Source organism: Macaca mulatta, chromosome 15 (genome assembly GCF_049350105.2).
Source record: "Macaca mulatta isolate MMU2019108-1 chromosome 15, T2T-MMU8v2.0, whole genome shotgun sequence".
In the NCBI taxonomy this organism is placed as follows: Eukaryota; Metazoa; Chordata; class Mammalia; order Primates; family Cercopithecidae; genus Macaca; species Macaca mulatta.
Window position 1 is genome coordinate 51,378,982 of NC_133420.1, and position 20,140 is coordinate 51,399,121.

The 20,140-nt window shown below is 39.3% G+C and overlaps 1 protein-coding gene across 19 annotated transcripts in view; it reads right to left on the reverse strand.

The window, feature by feature from the left end:
* Window positions 1-449: 449 nt before the first annotated feature.
* ZNF462 (zinc finger protein 462) overlaps window positions 450-20,140 on the reverse strand; it is a 154,821-nt gene continuing 135,130 nt past the window's right edge. For 13 of the 19 annotated variants that reach the window (XM_077966628.1, XM_077966614.1, XM_077966620.1 and 10 more), the window contains 3 exons: window positions 10,256-10,388; window positions 4,002-4,125; window positions 2,459-2,861 (listed from right to left, as the gene is read on the reverse strand). In XM_077966628.1, the coding sequence (XP_077822754.1) occupies window positions 2,654-2,861; window positions 4,002-4,125; window positions 10,256-10,388 (465 nt within the window). In that variant the 3' untranslated portion in view covers window positions 2,459-2,653. Of the gene's footprint in view, window positions 2,862-3,958; window positions 4,126-10,255; window positions 10,389-20,140 lie in introns of all 19 variants that reach the window. The other 6 variants (XM_077966625.1, XM_077966624.1, XM_077966623.1 and 3 more) reach the window with 2 other exon arrangements.

Sequence of the window (20,140 nt, forward strand, 5' to 3'; positions counted from 1 at the left end):
ATATCTGTAGTCATATCTGTAAATGATTTACAACAGATGCACATAGACACATGTGAAAAAAATTCTTTATTAATTTCTCACATTTCATTACAAAATGTATGTTGCAAACAACTTGAATAACCTACTTGTGGTTTTTTTGTTTTGTTTTTTTTTTTTGTTTGTTTTTGTTTTTAAACCCTTGGCTTCAAGGACTCAGGGTCTCCCTATCTTTTATGAAGTTTTGGGAAACACTGATTACGAGAGTCAATAGGTTATCATTTTGCTATTTATTTTCTTCTCTCAAGCTCTGAAAAAAATGTCCTCTGTATAAATTAAACAACAACAAAAAATGTTGTAAATTCTATGTCATTACAGTCAACAGAATTATAATAATGCATCCAAAATGTGCGGCCACAAAATATCAGGTATATGTTTGAAAAAGAAAAAAAAATGACATTCTAGCCTTGTTAAAAGGATAATGGTCCCATATTTTTATTAACAGGTTAGCAAAACAAAATCCAATGGATTACAATATTTACATGTTATTTGAAAAATAAAGTAGTGATAAAAGCATGTCACAATTATTTTCTTTTTTTTTTTCCTTTTTCTTTCTTTTTTTGTTTGTTTTTTGGTAACCATTACAAACACCCAATCCAGGTATGGAACTGTTTAATACATTTGAAATGAGGCCAATTAAAAACAAATATAGACACAAAATGAATCTTTGTCTGGATAGTTCACACTTTCCCCATTTTCTGGTTTCCACATGATGGCCCCCATCCCTTAAAAAATTAAATTAAAACAAACATCCTACAAATAAAAATTCTTAACGGTAAGAAAATAAAAGAAGAACATGCTTTTCAAGTAAGCACTTATTCCACAAATGCAACATCTTTCCATGGATTTTATTTGAAGCTGTGTGGGACACTGTCATCTCAGCAATTCCCCTTCCCTTTCTTCCCTCCCACCCTCCCACAACCCTTCCAAGTAAAAAAAAAAACAAAACATGAAAACCAAAGGACTCACACATGCACACATGCACACACACACTCATACACGCACCCACACACACGCACATCCAAGCACACACACACACGGGCTTCTAAAACCTAGGCTTCAAGAAAAGTTCTTTTCTATTTTTTGGAACGAAACCCTTTGTTCACAATCAGAACATATTATAAATGTAGGCTTAGATTTCGTCTAAGCTGCTCCCTCCTGAAAAAGCTGATATGGGGGACAGAGCAGCTGGCAGCTAGATTTAAAAAAAAAAAAAAAAAAAAAAGAAAGTAGTTCTCCAGGCTCCTTGTAGGATACACGTTATTTCTTGTCCACTCTCACCAAAGGGATGGGATTCTAGTACATCCCCTCGCCCCCTAAATAAATGAAAACCCCCCGCAAAACACAATGCCAGCAGAAACAAAACACAGATTTTAAAATCACACACAAAAGCCAGCCAATCCTAACAGAAATTATTTGTGTGAGACGGATAATGCGTGAATTTGACAGGCAACAAAAGGGTGAGGAGGACCTCCTCGTCTGGCCCACAAGCTGCATAGCTGTGCCGAAAGTTTGGTTCTTTAGTTAAATTAAAAAAAAAAAAAAAAAAAAAGAAAGTTAACTTCTTTGTTATTTCCATGTTTAAAATAAAAACATTCCTATTCACAAAAAACTAAATCTCCCTTGCCCCGAAATTAAAACAACAATAACAACACACACACGAAAAACAATTCATATGAAAAACTGAATTGTGCTGTGTTTGTAACACTCAAATTGATAGAAAATAAACATGTGGCAAACAAAACTCCACAATCACCTTAAAATTAGCTCACATGAATCTACCAAATTCTAAATTATAGTTGAACACTAATAAACAGCTTACCTGGAATAAAGGATGACAATTCACAAACAGTTATCTAATAATTAAAGTCTGTTTCTTTTTTTTGTTTTGTTTTTTACTAAAATAATTAAAAAAATCACAGTATTTTAAGAAATAAAACCCACATGGGGATTTTAAGCACAATTTGTGTTCCTTTCTTTAAAACTCTTTTTTTTTTCTCCATTCACCATCTTGCCCAGCAGTTCTCTCTACATTTAACCACAACGACGACAGGTAGTACTGACAAATGCAGAGAGTTCCCTTGGTTAAGTTTGAGGTACTAGGAAACAGGTGACTGTTTTATGCAAAGCAGTTTTTTTTTTTGTTTTCTGTTTTTTGTTTTTTTCCCAAAGCGGCTGCAGTTAGGTCTTGAAAAAGCTTAAGGTATTAAAACTAGAAAAACGCACCAAAAGTTGTGCGTCAAAAAGTTGCTCCCCAATGAGAAGTCTTCTACTGTCACGGAGCTTCTGTTTCCATATACTGTCCAAGACCACCACAGGGTGCACCGTACCCTTGGGAGGTGCTTCCATATTCCGCAACAAATGAAACTTCCATGATGAAGATCCGGAAGAAAAGATGTAGTGATGGAAAAGGAGCCACATATTCCAACCATTTAAATAACTTTAATTTACATACTCACTCACACAGGTACCAGTGCTTTGAAAATAGATTGTTCAGTCCTAAAAAGCAGCTTTGTTCTGTCTTCTCTTTTCTGTCCCTCCCTTCTCAGCCCAAGCCAGCCCTCCCACTTTTTCATCACTGTTCAAGTAAGGTTTGATTAAGGATTTCACCAAACGCTTATTCTTTTTTGGCCTCTGCATTCTCCAGGAGAGATTTGTCGGCAGTTACTACACAGATGGCTACTGTTTCATTCTTTAGGGAAAAGTCTATCCCAATGGCCTCGTCATCTTCCTTTTCCTCTATGGAGGGCATTTTAACACTGTTCTCCATGATCTCTTTTGGGTGGATTTCTTCTCTGCTCACCTGCTTGGTGTCATTCAATGCCCTGAAAAAACATTTATCGAAGAGACAGATGAGTATAGTATATATATTTTTCCTATTAAACAAATAAATAATAAAACCCCTCAAGTGTCCTTATTTTCCTGATCCTATAAAAGCCTTGGGGTTTCCTTTGAACAAATGCCATGGGTGTATGACAAAATACCAAGTGATTCATCCCTGCTATGTTTTGCTTAAGTCATATATTTCTGTATCTTAAAGATTTGAACTTACAGAAGTATCCATTATTATACTATACATTGATTATACCATGTTTTGTTTCTAGGTAAGCATAATCATTTTATGTCACTTCTTCTACTGGATCATCAGTGGTAATAGCAGGAATTGTCTTATGCTCAAAGTCATCAGCCGAACCCAGAAGCTTGGAGATTTGGTTATATTTATTAAGTCTAAAAGAATAACTCAGGTACTAAAGATTTGTTTGTCAGGTCCTGAAACAAATCATGAAAACAAACTAAAAGCAAAAACCTGAAGATGGAACCCATGTCTTGGGAAGCGTGGTTATATTCTCTGAGGTCTAGACCCTTGAGGCTTCAGGCTTCATATCACCACACAAGCCACGTTTCCTCCTGAAAAGACCACATCCTCGGTTCCTCTCTGTGTCTGGTGGACTAACGGTGCCTTGTTGAGGGGCTGATTCTATGTTCAGGGATCTCATAAGTATTTTACAAGTATGCTCTCACCTACCTGGGAGGCAGGCAGAAGCTGGCTCTGTCCCCGAGGCAGTACATGGGAATGTTCAGGGCCACTCAGGGAATGGTCAGTCACAGAGGCAGGAACAGAAGCCATATCTTTTGACCTCGATTCACATTGTATTCTAGAATGTCATGCTACTGAAAACTAAAGGGACATTGGCTGGAGAAAACACTATACTTCTGCACATGGGCTTGAGTGGGACTGGTCGTTCATAAAGATGATTTTTTTCCTTATTTGACTTGTGGCTGGGTGACCATTTTAAAAAACAACAGAAAAGGAGATTGGTTCCTCACCATTGCCTCTCCTCCCATGGCCCAGAAATGTGACACAGAGGGGTGTACATACTGTCAGGGGAACTAAAACGAGAGCCCCTCCCTCCCTCCCTACCTCTTGCTTTGGACAAAGGCATCCTTGAGATGGCCCGACTTACATGCCGTGTCTCAGCACGTGTCTTTCCCACTCAGAGCCCTGTGAAAACGCCCGTCCACAAAATTCACATGGAAAACGCTTCTCAGTGTTAATAGCAGCTCCGTGGTCAGAAAATCTCATCAGCTCTGCAAAGAGAAAGCAGAAGTGCTACCTGTGTGCTGTGGGAATCAGCAGAATAGGTAAGTCAGCATTCATTAGGATACCCTCTCTCCCACCTTCACTGATAAAGCCATGCGGTGAAAGCAATTTCCAGATTCCTTACTTTTTCTTAGGTTTCCCCCTTAGGGCATTTCTTGAATAGCATGCAAGAACTGTTTCTGGTTCTTGGGCCCCAACACCTCATTTCTCCTCACCTCCCCAATGCTTCTATCACATAATCTGGGTCTTTCTTGACTGAAGCGCCCCTTGCCCATTCCAAAGGAATCTGAGCATTATTTTTTCCAATTTATTCTCTCCTTTGTGTGATGATTTATATCAGTACCTTACAGGTTAGCATCTATTCATTTCCTTTTTGACACAGGTTTATCTTTGTTCACTGAAAAGAACCTACGCTACCAAAAGCCCTGGACCAGGTTATGTGTTGTGGACCTCAGGGTTTCTACTTGTTCCAAGGAAGGCTGAAGGCTCATGACTTGTGGTCATCCATCATAGGTATTATAATCAATACCTTACAGGGCGGTTATGTGCACTGAATGAGATCAGCAAGCAAAGACTCTACCATGAACATGAATCTGGATGAGTGGGAACCAGTATGTGAACACATGTGCCCAGCTATTGAGAGGTCCTGGCTAGCTGCCCGGCACCTACCCCTCAATTGGTGGTATTTATGAATACGGGGATATGCAGACATTTCTGGACGGTGTGTTGTAAACATCAAATATTGACTTAGTTGTTTTGTTTCCTCCATGGTACTAGGCACATGGTAGAAGTCTGATAAATGTGGATTGGCAGTTTAACTGTTTTCAGGCCACGTCTCCCGGCAAACTCAAAGATAAGAGCTTATATGGCCATTGTGTTAGCCTGAGTTCCTAGCCCATATGTGTTTCATTATACCAGAGGGCCAAGTCTTCATGTAGGTAATAAACGGCAGGACCTTGCCAGTTCTGCAGCCGTGTTGCAAAGTGAGGGCATCGCATAGGGAAGTGTTGATCATCTTTACACTCTGATCACTCTGGTCCACACATACAAGACATTACAGGAAGATGCCTCCTGGTTGAAATGCCCCATCTAATAAGATTCTCAGGACGATGTTAACAGGATGGGGGGCTCTGTGATGCCTTAATCTTCAGCACAAACAGCTATGTGACTGGGGCCAGTTTTAACAAAAGATGAAACATTTTCTCACAAATTAAGAAGATCACCACACAAGCCATTAAAAATAATTGCACAGACTATCTTCCTTGATTCTTTTCATTGGAAATGAGACAGCACCATCTGCTCTGCGCATTAATTCCTTAGCAGGGATTATCTTGGGCAAGAAATCAACAGAATGCCTTCCTGACTCCTCCCCAACTGCATAATGAGAGGGGGGTGGGGAGGATTCTGCTGGGGTTAATTTTGGTTTCTTCATGCCTGGATTCTTCTCTTTCAAATCTCCCCTGAGCTTCCTAGGCAGGACCTGCAGCGTGTCCATATTCAGTCCAGCGCTTGCGTTTAGAAAGGAGGTAGGGAGTGGGGTGGCTGCGAGGCTGTGAATCCCCTAAACTAAGGGTGTCTGATAAAAGTCTAAATTGCCAATAAGAGGAATAATGTTCCTGGTACACTTGCTCCTTTACCCTTAATCTGTAAACAGGAAACCAGTCATCTGTCCTTTCCAATGGCACATAATAAGTTCCATCCTCAGAGGAGGAGGCCACTGGGCACTGGCCACTCTTCCAAGAGCTCTCCACCAGCCCGAGAGCTGCGCGCAAGCCACCTCCAGCCCTCTGCTCCTAGAAGCTGGGATGCCTGGCAGAAACACCCGAGGCTATTGTGTGCATTTCTTCTTCTTGCCAAGAATATACCTAGATGGTGGAAAGTTGATTCTCGGTCTATTCAAAGGAGTTGGGACAAAGGAGGCTGCTCTTTCAAGGATCGGTGAGGGGGAAGGGAAGGTTTAGGCTTGTAATTCCCATTAACATGACTGGAAGTTACTCATGTAAATCCCCCACCCTCTGAGAGGAATACGTGCTTCTCCACCCTGAGGGCTTTTTTTTTTTTTTCCTCCATGTAGTAAAGCTCATGAATGTGGATACTATACTTTTTCCAGTGAGAAGCGGAGACCCTGAAGTTCTTTCCAACCAACCCACTCCTGTGTAATGCCACAGTGCCAAGTAAAAGGGGGCTGCCAAGTAGGGTAAAATGAGGAGGTCTGCCTCGTGCCCCACACACATCCCAACCACCATCTTCTAAATTCGAGTTTTCTTTCTCTCCTTTTCTTTCTGTATAAGGAGTCACAGGGGAGCAGAAGCCTAGAAGGTATTTTGCCTTTATAACGCTTATAACCTTTGAAATCACACATGCTCAGCTTTAGAGATTAAAAAGCCACAATCATATCCAATGAGAAATAATTTGTTTCCAGAGGAGAAAAGGCAAGGCCATAGAGCATTATGAAGAAAAAGGAGTCTTTCTGTCAAAAGTATCCTCTCCCAGAAAAGTCCGGTAATAGTGCAGGGATGTTAAGAAATCATTGTGAAGAACTTACTCATGAAATGGTTTGAAAAAGAAGAAGAAGAAAAAAGCCATGCTTCTCCGATCACAACCATTTTCCTTGTAAGAAATGGATTAATACAGCCCCTACTGATAAAAGTAATAACTTCATGAGAACAATCAACCTATATGGTAAGGATGTTTTCTTTGTCCATGTCTTTTTCAGGTTAACTGTAGGCACAGGGTTTTTGAAAGGGTAGTGTATCTTGGCTGTCATTTCCTGCTGACTGTCTTGATCAGGGGTTCAAGAGCCAAACTGGAGCCCCCCTCTGCAAACCCATAGTCTTCAGCCCTGGCATCATGGTAGGAGGGTGAGTGCAAGTCAGGAAAAGGAACAGGGAACACCTTGGAGCGAGGTAGCCCACCAATAGGCTTCCTTAATGTTTGCAGACAGAACAAGCAGAAAACACAAAGAAATTCTGCAAAACGGCTCCTTAGAGCAAGGTCCCAAAGGCCACGGAATCCAGAGATTTCAGGGCCAGGTCCCCTTCAATGAAGATTACACTACTCGAGGCATTGGGAAAGTGATGTGCAGGGTAAGAAGAGGGCTTGCCTTTGGAGCTAAAAGATGTAAATTTGAATTGAATTTCATCTCCAGGGTTTATGTTTTTTTGTTGTTGTTTGTTCGTTTTGTTTTTTACTTTGAACATGCTCTTAAATTTCCTGGGTCCTAATTTTTCCATTTGTGAAATCACAAAAATAACACCTACATTGCAGGCTTATCATTTTATTAGGTAACTGCTATATTCTAGGAACTGGGCGAAGGTCTTGTGTGTTATCTCATTTGATCTTTACAACAACCCATAGAACCACACCCTGGATAGCCAAAACAATCTTAAGCAAACAGAACAAAGTTGGAGGCACCACCTTACCTGACTTCAAAATTGACTACAAAACTATAGTAATCAAAACAGCATGGTACTGGCATAAAAACAGATACACAGACCAACAGAACAGAATAGAGAGCCCAGAAATAAATCCACACATTCATGGTCCATCAGTTTTCAACAAAGGTGCCAAGAACACATAATAGGGAAAGGGCAGTCTCTTCAATAAATGGTATTGGAACAGGTGGATATCCACATGCAGAAGAATGAAATTAGACCCTTATCTCACACCAGATACAAAAATCACCTCCAAATGAATTAAAAACTTGAATATAAGACCTAAAACTATAAAACTACTAGACAAAAACAAAGGGGAAAAGCTCCATGACATTGGTCTGGGCAATGATTTTTTGGATATGACCTCAAAAGCATGGGCAACAAAAGCAAAAACAGATAAACAGAATTACATCAAACTAAACAGCTTCTGCACAGCCAAGGAAACAATCAACATAGTAATAGACAACCTATGGAATGAGTGATAATATATGCAAACCATACATCTGATAAGAGATTAGTACCCATGCTATATTAGAAAATCAAGCAACTCAATAGAAAATAACCTGATTAAAAAATGGCAAAGGATCTGAGTAGACATTTCTCAAAAGAAGACATACAAATGGCCACCAGGCATATGAAAAAATGTTCAACATCACTAATCATCAGGGAAATGCAAATTAAACCACAATGAGCTATCACTTCACACCTGTTATTATCAAAAAGAATAAAGATAACATGCTAGAGAGAATGTGGAGATAAGGGAACTCCTGTGCACCTCAGCGTTGGTGGGACTGCAAATTAGTGCAGCCATTATGGAAACAGCATGGAGGTTCCTCAACCAATTAAAAGTAGAACTACCACATTGATCTAGCAATCCCACTTCTAGGTATATCCAAAGGAAATGAAAGCAGGATATTGAAGACATATCTGCACTCTCATGTCCACTGCAGGGTTATTCATAATAACCAAGATAAGTAATCAAGCTAGGTGTCCATCAAAAAATGAATGGATAAAGAAAATGTGGTATATACACACATGAAATACTATTCACCATTAAAAAATATGAAATCCTGTCATCTGTGACAACAGAGATAAACTTCTAGAACATTACGTTAAGTGAAACGAGCCAGGCACAGAGAGGCAGACACAAATACTGCATGATCTCACTTATATGGGGAATCTAGAAAAGTCAAACTCATATAAGCAGATAGTAGAATGGTGGTTACCAGGGGCTTGGGGATCTGGGGAGATGTTGTTCAAAGGATACAAAATTTCAGTCAGATAGGAAGAATAAGTTCAAGAGATCTATTGTACAACACAGTGACTACAGTTAATAACAACATATTGTATACCTGACAATTGCTAAGAGAGTAGATTTTAAGTGTTCTCACCATAAAAATGACAAGTATGTGAGGTAATGCATACATTAATTAGCTTGATATAATTTTCCACAATGTATATGTATTTTGAAACATGTTATACATCATAAATATATACAATTTTTATCAATTAAAAATAATTTCAAAATAAATTTTAAAAGTCTGACATCTGAAGTTTTAAAGTTCAAAAAAAATCTTTACAACAATCTTAGGAGGGAGATGATATTATTGTCATTATTATGACTGTTATTATTTTACAGATGATGAATGTACAAGGAGATAAAATAATTTACCCGAAGCCATCTAAATAGTAAGTAGCAGAACTGGAAACCAAATTCGGCAGGCTAAATGCACAGTTCTCTTAGTCATGAGATTAAAGAAAAATGTTATACAAAAACCACCAGCACTCAGGCTAGCACATAATGATGCTCAGTAACGGCAACTATTCTCATCTCTGGGTCGATATCTGCAATGTTGATTTCTGATGTTTATGTTATCCACGTGCTTTTGATAAATCTGCAATAACTAAAGTAACATATCTCAACCTATATTCTTGTATATATAGTCTGGGGTTTTCCACAATATTCTATGTTGAACAATATAGAAAACCAACGCTGAATCACATAAATGTATATCCACAACTAAATATACTTTTGAAAACTTTTTCATTCTGAAATAATTATAGACTCACAGGAAGTTAGAAAAATAGTACCAAAGTCCCACAAAACCTTCCCCAGTGTATTCTGTAAATACATAGTTGAATGAGAGAGGTGGTCTCTCTTTCTCTCTCTCTACAAAGCAAGTCAGAGCACAAAGGGGGTTAAGAAAAGGGTCATGCAGACGGACATCAGGGGGTAGGGGCTCAAGTTCTTTGCACCCTCCCCTACAGTTCCAGCAGTGTGTGCCCCAGCAGCAGTAATTTTAAATAAGCATTCAACTGGAAGTTCATTCTCATTCCTCTAGAGCTCTACAGTGTCATCCATCTTGCTGTCTGCTTGTCCTTATTCTGAAGATTCCCTAGATACCAGTTTTCCTTATTAAAAACAAATCACTGCCATCTATTTTTTCAACAAACATATATCTATAATTAGGGAGAAAATGTCTGTTTTCCTTGGCGTTTCTATAGCTAGTAATAGTTTACAAAGACACAGCTCTTGATGTGTTTCCTAAGTCAGTCTGTTCTGCTACTTAACTAAGAAGGATCATTCCTTCTGTTACTCCTACAACAATCTCCTGCCTCCCTTCTGTCTCACTACGGACATGACAGATGCCATCTGGGATTGGGAGGGCAGGATGAGACTAACCTCTGTCTTCAGTCTTGCTGTTCATTTCGTCTTCCTTGTCCTCATCATCACTGCTGGAGCTCTCCATTTTCTCCTTCATCTGTTCCAGCTGATCCAAGTTAACCCGTCCAACCAGCTCAAAGTTACGGCTTACCTGAAAAAGGCCCAAACAAATGATGGAATAATAAGCCGCAGACCAAATAGGATTCTTCCTGATGGAGAGATCTTTCCGACATCATTTTACTGTGACTGTGGTTTTGCAACCAGGACCAAACAACTCCAGGGCCTAAGAGTTCTTTGACTTTGTTTTGACTCTTTTGGAGATGGAGCTGCCCTTTGCTCCCGCATTCCATCATTTTCACCGGAACTTTTGCACACTGGCCCTTCATTACCAAACTTGTGAAGAAACATGAGCTGTAGTATGCAGGAGACCAAAAGTAAAATGAAGCCTAGAGTATAGAGTAAATATCCAAAACACACTTTTTATTTTAGTTGAATTCAAAGGTGTAACTCTCATAACAACCCATGTTTCAAATACTTCTGCAGGTGAAGAAATTCTGCAAGCATGCTGACCACTAGCAATGAGACACAATACAAGCTTCTTTGCCATCATCCCATCAACCAGGGTGTTGCGGGGTGTCCCAGCCTAGGACAGATGACAGCCATCTGATCCTGAACTCTAGTTTAAATGGAAGATAATTATTATTATGTCAAGCATTACTACTGTTTTTGAAGCTGACCACAGCCTATATATCAAGGCTGGGATTATCTGAGAAAAACCTAGATGACTAACCCCTAAAAGCCCTTTTAAAGTGTTAACTATGGCTGGTTTTTATTTATGTAAAATGTGGTCAGAATAACGTGGAAATCCAAGCTTTCTTCAAAATATCATTGGAGGGAAACAAAAATCTATACTAAGAAAAGTCTTTAATGATTTTCCATTTTGGGTTCTCAGATCAATGGCAGCACAAAATTTACCTTCATCATGAATTGATTTTCAGAACCTCTCCAGTTGCATGCATAGAATGATCAGGAATGACAAGCTGGTGCAGGGTTAAAGTCAAAAAACTGCCCTGGGCTACGTGTCTATGTAAGGTGTTATGCTCCCCTTGTTGGAGGCATGGGGAGGGTACACACAAGATGAATGAGATCTGGTTCTGGCCTCCAGAGGCTCACAGTTGAGTTGAAGAGGGAAGACAGACATCATTAATCAGATTCCAAGGCAGACTTCCCTAGCTGCCACAGTAGAGACAGAGTGTGATGAAGGCACAGGAGAGGAAAGAGATAATTTACAAGACAATTCCAAAATAGTCTCTGGGACCAGACTGGAACAAAGATTTGCTGAACGCCACCGATTCCATGTGCCTGGCAGATGGGAACATCATCATCGACTGTGACAAATGTAAAGAGCCTCAGAGTATCAGGCCTTAGATACTGAGGCTGAATACTGTCCCAACAACATCCTGTAAGAGATAGGTAGCCGCCGGGCATGGTGGCTCACGCCTGTAATCCCAGCACTTTGGGAGGCCAAGGCGGGCGGATCACAAGGTCAGGAGATCGAGACCACGGTGAAACCCCGTCTCGGCTAAAAATACAAAAAATTAGCCAGGTGCGATGGCGGGTGCCTGTAGTCCCAGCTACTCAGGAGGCTGAGGCAGGAGAATGGCATGAACCCGGGAGGCGGAGCTTGCAGTGAGCTGAGATCGCGCCACTGCACTCCAGTCTGGGAGACAGAGCAAGACTCCGTCTCAAAAAAAAAAAAAAAAAAGAGAAAGAGATAGGTAGCATTCAGAAGGGGGAGAACTCAGGGAAAAACCTCTTTTAAAACAAGAGAAACAATACACTGATCTATCCGTAACAATGAAATCCATGAAATTAGTTAACTTTGAAAACAACTCAACATGGGTGTGGACAAGACGCAGACAACAATCCCAAAGCTAAACAAGCAGGGAAGGTAACTTCTTGTTTTTCTCAATTAAACAAGTTCTAAAAATTAAGGGACTAAGGCAAGAGGAAGAGAAAGAGGTCAATTCCGAATCTGATTTCTCTTTCTTCCCCTCTAAGTCCACAGTAACGGTTTCCAAAGGAGTTTTGCTTGTAGCACCTTACTAACTAGGGCTTTAACATTTTCATTGATTTCCTTTTATGACATAAAAGTAAAAAGGGATAGCACAAGAACACGTGCTTTGAATTCAGACAGACCTGAGTTCAAGTTTAGGATTTGCCATTAACCACTAGATTCTGGATAAATCACTCAGTATATGTACTTGATATATTTATTTGTAAAAGGAGGTCAGCATAGTGCCTGAAACACAACAGACCTCCAAAATGTAATTTCCTTTCCCTTTTCTGGGAATGTGAGCCTTTTCTAGTTTTGGCTCTTGGGAATGCTCACAACAAGCATTGTAAATGCATATTTACGAAGTTATGTTTAGCCACAAAGTCTACATTTTAGCCAAACAGCATTTATGATAAATATTTGAATAAAAAGTTTTCTGGCTTGCTGGTTTTTCAGGAAAAGTGGGCAAGGTTCCAATTTGCCTAATTTTTAAATACATTTGAAGAAAAGTATTTTTAAGTGACTAGTACATAAAAGGCAGCCTTTCCTGAGCCACTTTCTCCTGCACTTCTCACCATTAGTAATCAGGGAAACTATAAATACGTGTAAAGGACATAAGGGGTGGGCTGTCACCAGGAAACAAAAATAATGAAACCAAGGAGACCAAAGAAGAATCCTCAAACATCTGCTTTAATCCAGTTGTTTTCATTCATTCATTCATTCATTCATTCATTCATTCATTCATTCATTGATCAAGGATTCCTGGAGGGCTGGCTTGCTGTGTGCCAGCCTCTGGGGTCCACGCTGGAACCCCTGCTTCTTTTGGAGCTCTTGGTGACAGAAGGAGATCTGTCACCAAACCAAATGTTATTTTTTTCCCCCCTCATTCTAGGTTTTTTTGAAGACTGTATTTGTCCATTTTCCCAGCACCATCATCCCTTCACTGGAAAACTGTTAACATTTTAAATTCTGCATGATTTTAAAATAGTACATGACATTTTCACAGTATGATGTTCATCCCAGGCTAACCCAGGATTTATTTGGTCCTGAAGATTTCTAAAATCTTTGCTAGGCAATTAAAAGATTTAAAAATGAGAACCAAAATTTTTGCTATGTAATTAGAATATTTTAAAATAAAAACTCTTTATTGTTTTGGGTTATGACGGTATTTGAAATCCCCAAGCCATCCATCTAAATATTAATCCTAACACAAAAGGAAGACTCTTTTCTGCATTCCTGAGCCCATTATCATTGTTTACCTGGATTACTGCAAGCCCCTTCCCCTCCCGTGTTCATCTCCCAGCACCTACTCTTGTCCCTTCTTGTACCTGATTCTTTAGTGTGGTCAAAGCAATTTTTAAAAAAATTTAAATCTCTTCGTGTCAGTCTCTGCTTGCCCTGAGGATAAAATACAAATTTCTTACTGTCGTTTACATGGCGGGCTCTCATGTTATTCTGGCCCATCTTCTCCAGGCTCCCCCTTGCTCCTACCACCCTGAACTTATGGAGGTCCTGGAATATGTCATGCCCTTGAGGAGTCTGTGCCTCCACCATCTCACCTGTCTGAAACTTGCTCATGCCTGCCGGCTTCATGTGTTGAGTCCTTAATCTCCTAGCCCCGCTTCTGTCACTTCTTCTGGGAGACCTTCTCTAAACTCCTCCTGTGTTCAATATCCTTGCTCCATGTGTTCACAGCACTCTGCACCCCCACTTCAAGAGCATACCCCATTCAGTAATGAATTGTTTATGGCCTGCCCCTCCCCAGTCCAAATACAAACTATGAGAACAGACTTGCTGTGAGTCTTACTTACAGCTGAATCCCCACTGGCCAGTACAGTGTCTAGATTAAGAGAGGGTGTTATTCTCGCCTCCTGGCTACTGGATATCTTCATTTTCATTTCAAATAGTTTCTTTTATATAAATATTCACAAAAAATTCATGAAAATACAGAAAAACTCATTTAAAGTTCAACTCCCTATACATAATAACTGTTAATGAATTATTGTATTTCTGTATTCCTGTTCTCTATCCGTAGCTTATTTACATTACTGTTATCATTTAAAACAAACAAGTGTATATCCAACTTTTTCATGCCTGGCATAGTGTACACATCATTCTCTGAATAAATATAATTTTAATCACTACATAGCATTTCATCAAGTGGATATATGGCAGTTTACTTGACTATGCATTCCCGCATGAATTTACAGTGGATCATTTCTGGCTTTTCATTATTAAAAATGTTTGTTACAAAAAATAATGAACCTTATTGTATTTAAGCCTTTCTTTCATGCTTAGTTTTAATTTTATAGGCTAAATTTCCAGACGTGAAATTACAGGGTCAAAGTCAAAGGGCATAGACTTTATAAAAGTTCCCATGTATTTTGAACTGATTACACCACTTTCTGGGCCCGGAGATTGGTGTGTATTTGAATAACTCCTTGATGATGCAGACGACATATTGAGAGAAACACACTTTTCCCCTCTAAAGATGAGAAGCAGTTTATTACCATTTCCCCAAAGGCCCACAACAAAGGGAGAAAGAGCAAGCTTAAGAGTTTGAGATTTAGAACCCGGCTCCTTGTAGGATCCTTCTGCAGGTGAAAGAAGCCGCATGTTCTTGAAGGGTGGATTGTTCAGACACATAATCATTCAGACTAGAAACCCATATGCAGATCTTTATTCCTGTGAAAGCTATTTGTGAATGCCCACTCACTCAAGGTGCCCTATGAAGGCCACTAACCCAGAGTTTGGTGAAGTCATCCATCTAATGAGAATGTGAGATGAGGGTTGGGTGTGGTGGCTCACACCTGTAATCCCAGCACTTTGGGAGGCTGAGGCGAACGGATCACTTGAGGTCAGGAGTTCGAGGGCAGCCTGGCCAACATGGTGAAACCCCGTCTCTACTAAAAATACAAAAATTAGCCAGGCGTGGTGGCAGGTGCCTGTAATCCCAGCTACTTGGGAGGCTGAGGCAGGAGAATTGCTTGAACCTGGGAAGTGGAGGTTGCCAAGAGCGAAGATCATGCCACTGCACTCCAGCCTGGGTGATAGAGGAAGACTCTGTCTCAAAAAAATAATGATAATAAAATAAATAAATAAAAATAAAAGTGAGATGAGGTGTCAAATGTTTTTTCCTTTAACACTGAAGTGAGGACACTGCAAAACCACTTCCACACTCAAACTTAAAGTTCAAGCTTTGTCTATTTGTTGACTTTTAACTATTCAGCAAAATGGTTTAGATCTGGTCTTAGCATGTATTTCCATACTTCTGGCATATTCTAAGGTGATAATAATTATATGTGACTTACAAATATTATCAAGTTGACTATGTATTTTCATATTGTACTAGGGTAGCAAACCCAGTCTGATAGAAGACTGATATAAATGTGCTTGCTAATGACAGAATGGAACTGGAACCTTTATCTTCAGATTACACTGCAGGCATCAAATAGGAGAGATTGTGATTGAGAAAGTCCACTTAATGTTTCCAGAGTTTTCAACTGTAAGGCTGCCCCTCTTACTTAACATTTGTACCTTCAAACAGAGGCACCCAGCCAGGATGCTCATATTACCTAATACTGCATGTGGATGTTAAAAAGAATGCACAGTGCTGCGAAGATTTTGAATGACTTATAACACAGGCTGGTACACTTTTTGTGTAAAGGGCCAGATAAGTAAGTATTTTAGGCTTTCTGGACCCTATAGTCTTTGTTACAACTATTCAATTGCTGTTGTAGCTCAGAAGCAACCATAAACAGTAAGTCAATGGATGAGCACGGCTGTCTTCCAATAAAGCTTTGTTTAGGGAAAATGAAATCTGAATTTCCTATTTCACATTACAGTTTTTCTGATACTTTTTCAATCATTAAAACATATCAAGACCATCCTTAGAGAGTGGACCATATGAAAAAGGAGGTGGGCCAGATTCGGTCCTTGCACCATAGTTTCCCAACCCCTGACTTACCAAGTGGTCTACTCAACAGACAGGTCTTCTTTGCCTGTCCTCAAAAATCAGAATGGGAATGAGGGAAAGAAAACAGTGGGAGAAAGATTCAGCAAAGTATTGTCTCTATGATTTCTTACAGCAAGATGGTCAAAAGTGCAGGTAAAAAAATCTTGCTTTCTCAGATAAGAATACCTCAATTAGAGTTCTTGTAAAAGCTTCAAGGAAGGATATTCAAAGTTTGTCCATACTGTCCCAAATGGTTGTGTGTCTTTGTTTCCCATGGCTGAATAATATGCTATTGTGTATTTATGTATCACTTTTTAAAGAAAGCATCCATCAATGGATCATTAGGCTGCCTCCATGTCTTGGCTATTCTATTGTGAATGCTGTTGCAGGGAACATGGGAGTGCAGCAGCTATTTGAGACACTGATTTTGTTTCCTTTAGTTAAATATCCAGAAGTGGGATCACTGTATCATATGGTACTTCTATCTTTACTTTTCTGAGGAGCTTTCATGCTGTTTTCTCTAATGGCTCTCCCAATTTACCTCCCTATCAACAGTGCACAAGGGTTCCCCTTTTCTTCACATATATCAAACCATCACATTGTACACCTTACATCTATACAATTTCATTTATCAATTATACCTCAATAAAGCTGGGCGGGGGGGGGGGGTGGAGAAAGAAAAGATATTCAGCCAAACAAACCAGTCAGGCAGTATTAAAGTTCTATGGAACCTGAGCCATGAAACTGTATTTCTTGTGCACTGTGCTCCTCTCTAATTTTAAAACTACCTCTTATCAAGCAAGTAACATGCTGAATTGTGCTTCTCTGTTTAAACTTGTCTCACCTAGTTGCTTATAAACTCTTCCAGGGTAGCAACCATTTGTTATTTAGCTTTATAGGCTCAGTGCAGAGTCATCCACTTGACACACAATAAATGCTATCTGAATTTACCAGTAACATGAAAACCCATGAAAGATCATAAAGTATAAACACTTCATAATATTGCCATAAGATCAACCTACAGAATGGGAGAAAATTTTTACAATCTACCCACCTGACAAAGGGCTAATATCCAGAATCTACAAAGAACTTAAATTTACAAGAAAAAATCAAACAACTCCATCAAAAAGTGGGCAAAGGATATGAACAGACACTTCTCAAAAGAAGACATTTATGCAGCCAACAGACACATGAAAAAATGCTCATCATCACTGGCCATCAGAGAAATGCAAATCAGAACCACAATGAGATACCATCTCACACCAGTTAGAATGGTGATCATTAAAAAGCCAGGAAACAACAGGTGCTGGAGAGGATGTGGAGAAACAGGAACACTTTTACACCGTTGGTGGGACTGTAAACTAGTTCAACCATTGTAGAAGACAGTGTGGTGATTCCTCAAGGATCTAGAACTAGAAATACCATTTGACCCAGCCATCCCATTACTGGGTATATACCCGAAGGATTATAAATCATGCTGCTATAAAGACACACGCACACGTATGTTTATTGTGGCACTATTCACAGTAACAAAGACTTGGAACCAACCCAAATGTCTATCAATGATAGACTGGATTAAGAAAATGTGGCACATGTATACCATGGAATACTATGCCGTCATAAAAAAGGATGAGTTCATGTCCTTGGTAGGGACATGGATGAAGCTGGAAACCATCATTCTGAGCAAACTATTGCAAGGACAGAAAACCAAACACCGCATGTTCTCACTCACAGGTGAGAATTGAACAATGAGAACATTTGGACACAGGATGGAGAACAGCACACACCAGAGTCTGTTGTGGGGTTGGGGGGAGCGGGGAGGGATAGCATTAGGAGATATACCTAATGTAAATGACAAGTTAATGGGTGCAGCACACCAACATGGCACATGTATACATATGTAACAAACCTGCACATTGTGCACATGTACCCTAGAACTTAAAAGTATAATAATAAAATAAAATATTGCCATAAGATTTGCATCCCATGAAATAAAGTTGCTTGTTAATGAGAAAATGAGTGGACACTTTCTAAATGATTTTGTTTCAATACTTACCAAAGATCGATTATGTGCTAAAAATACCCCTGTAGTTTTCACATGTATCACTTATCCCTTATGACCATTGTGTAGTAAATGTGTTGCCTTCTATATTTGTAGGTGAAGAGCACAAAACAGGAAAGTGGTAAAGCCAGGATTCGTTAGGACTCAGATCTCCAGATGACACAGCTCAAGCTTTTCCCATTATAATGCAAATCACCTGCCGAAATGCAAAATTACTCACAAAGTATGTCAAAACTACCATGGCTATACTGGTTGAACACAGGAAGGACAAAGAAAAAGTATTAACAATAACGTGATATTGCAAAATGTGATGGGATAGAACAGTAGCATCCTTTCAGAATTTCTTTCAAAATAAAAGCCTACGAATATTAAAAACAAAGGCTGATAGAGTACCCAGAAGGATATAGAGCACAGAAGTCAAGGAAGATATCTACTTTCTTTTGCAATCACTGTGTCACAATCAGAAAACATATTACCATCATACCTAACTCAGCAAAAGTCCAGACAAAACCACTTATTTGGAGAAACTCAGCATAAATTCAGACACAAGTACTCAAGGAAGCTAGGTGAAAGACATCATTAAGAAAGGCTCAGAGCTTTGTGGCTGGCCAGTTGAGCAGTTGTCAATCTCCTGGACCCAAAATGCAGAGGGAAAAGATGCTAATGGATGCTGCCACATTTTGCTTATTTGAACAGGATACTTAACATTTATTTAACAAACAACTCCTGAGGCTTTACTGTATGCTGGGCACTAGGTTAGATTTTGAAAGAAAGGTGAGATAAAGAAATCTGCCTTAAGAAAGGAGAAGAAAAGTTCTATGGAAGCTTAGAAGCTGGGACGAAGACTTTTGACTGGGGAGTTTAGTGGATGGTTTCAAAGGTAAGGTAAAGAACATCTTCAAACGCCTATTTGAGAAATACTGTTTAAGGTTTTGCTGGACACACCCCTCTGAAAAATGGTCACACCTCTTGCTCATCTAATTCTGGTTTCTCTGTCTTCTACAACACACGGAAGAGACAGAGCCACGGTTAACAAATAAAGAAACAGAACTACATGAGGGAAAGCAGAAATGAAATGGCATAGTCTTCTAGAGAAGGCTTCAGCTTGCAGAAATCATTGTAGTTGATAAAGCTAAAGTTGCTAGCATTTAGTTCAGAAATAAAAAGCAATCAAAAAAAAAATGTGGCCAAAGGTGTGTTTTATAATTTGGGAAAAATTCGTCTTATGATTTATTTGGGAAGAATCTTTGGAGAAAGATTCTTCATTTATTTCTCATTTCCTTTTCTGGAAACAAATGTCCTATGTGACTTTTTTGGCCACTGTGGATTTCACTAGTCCAAAAAACTGAGCAATTTTATTAGAATAACTAAAATGTTGATGATTCCTTCTGAGCTTAATGTTTTGCTGTTTCCCTCAAACTGGCAAAAAGTAAGATACGAGTTTCTTAAAGAGTTCAACTGCCTGAGGCTCCATTTATATCCTTCTAAATTTAATATACTGAACATGACAATTTTATGAGCAGAACAAGTTAGAGATAATATATTTTATGTTCCTTAAACTAGCAAAGAGACTTCAGAATCATAAAGAACACTAACAAGGTATTGCATATAAACTTTCTTTAAAAAAAAAAAGTATGTGTATTTTTTAAATGTGAGAAATGCAAGGTTTGTTTTTCTTCATGACTTTAAGGTTCCTAAAGATGTTGTCTTAGGCTGGGCACAGTGGCTCACACCTGCAATTCCTGCACTTTGGGAGGTCAAGGTGGGAGGATTGCTTGAGCCTGGGAGTTTGAAGCTGCAGTGAGCTATGATTGCGCCATTGCACCTCAG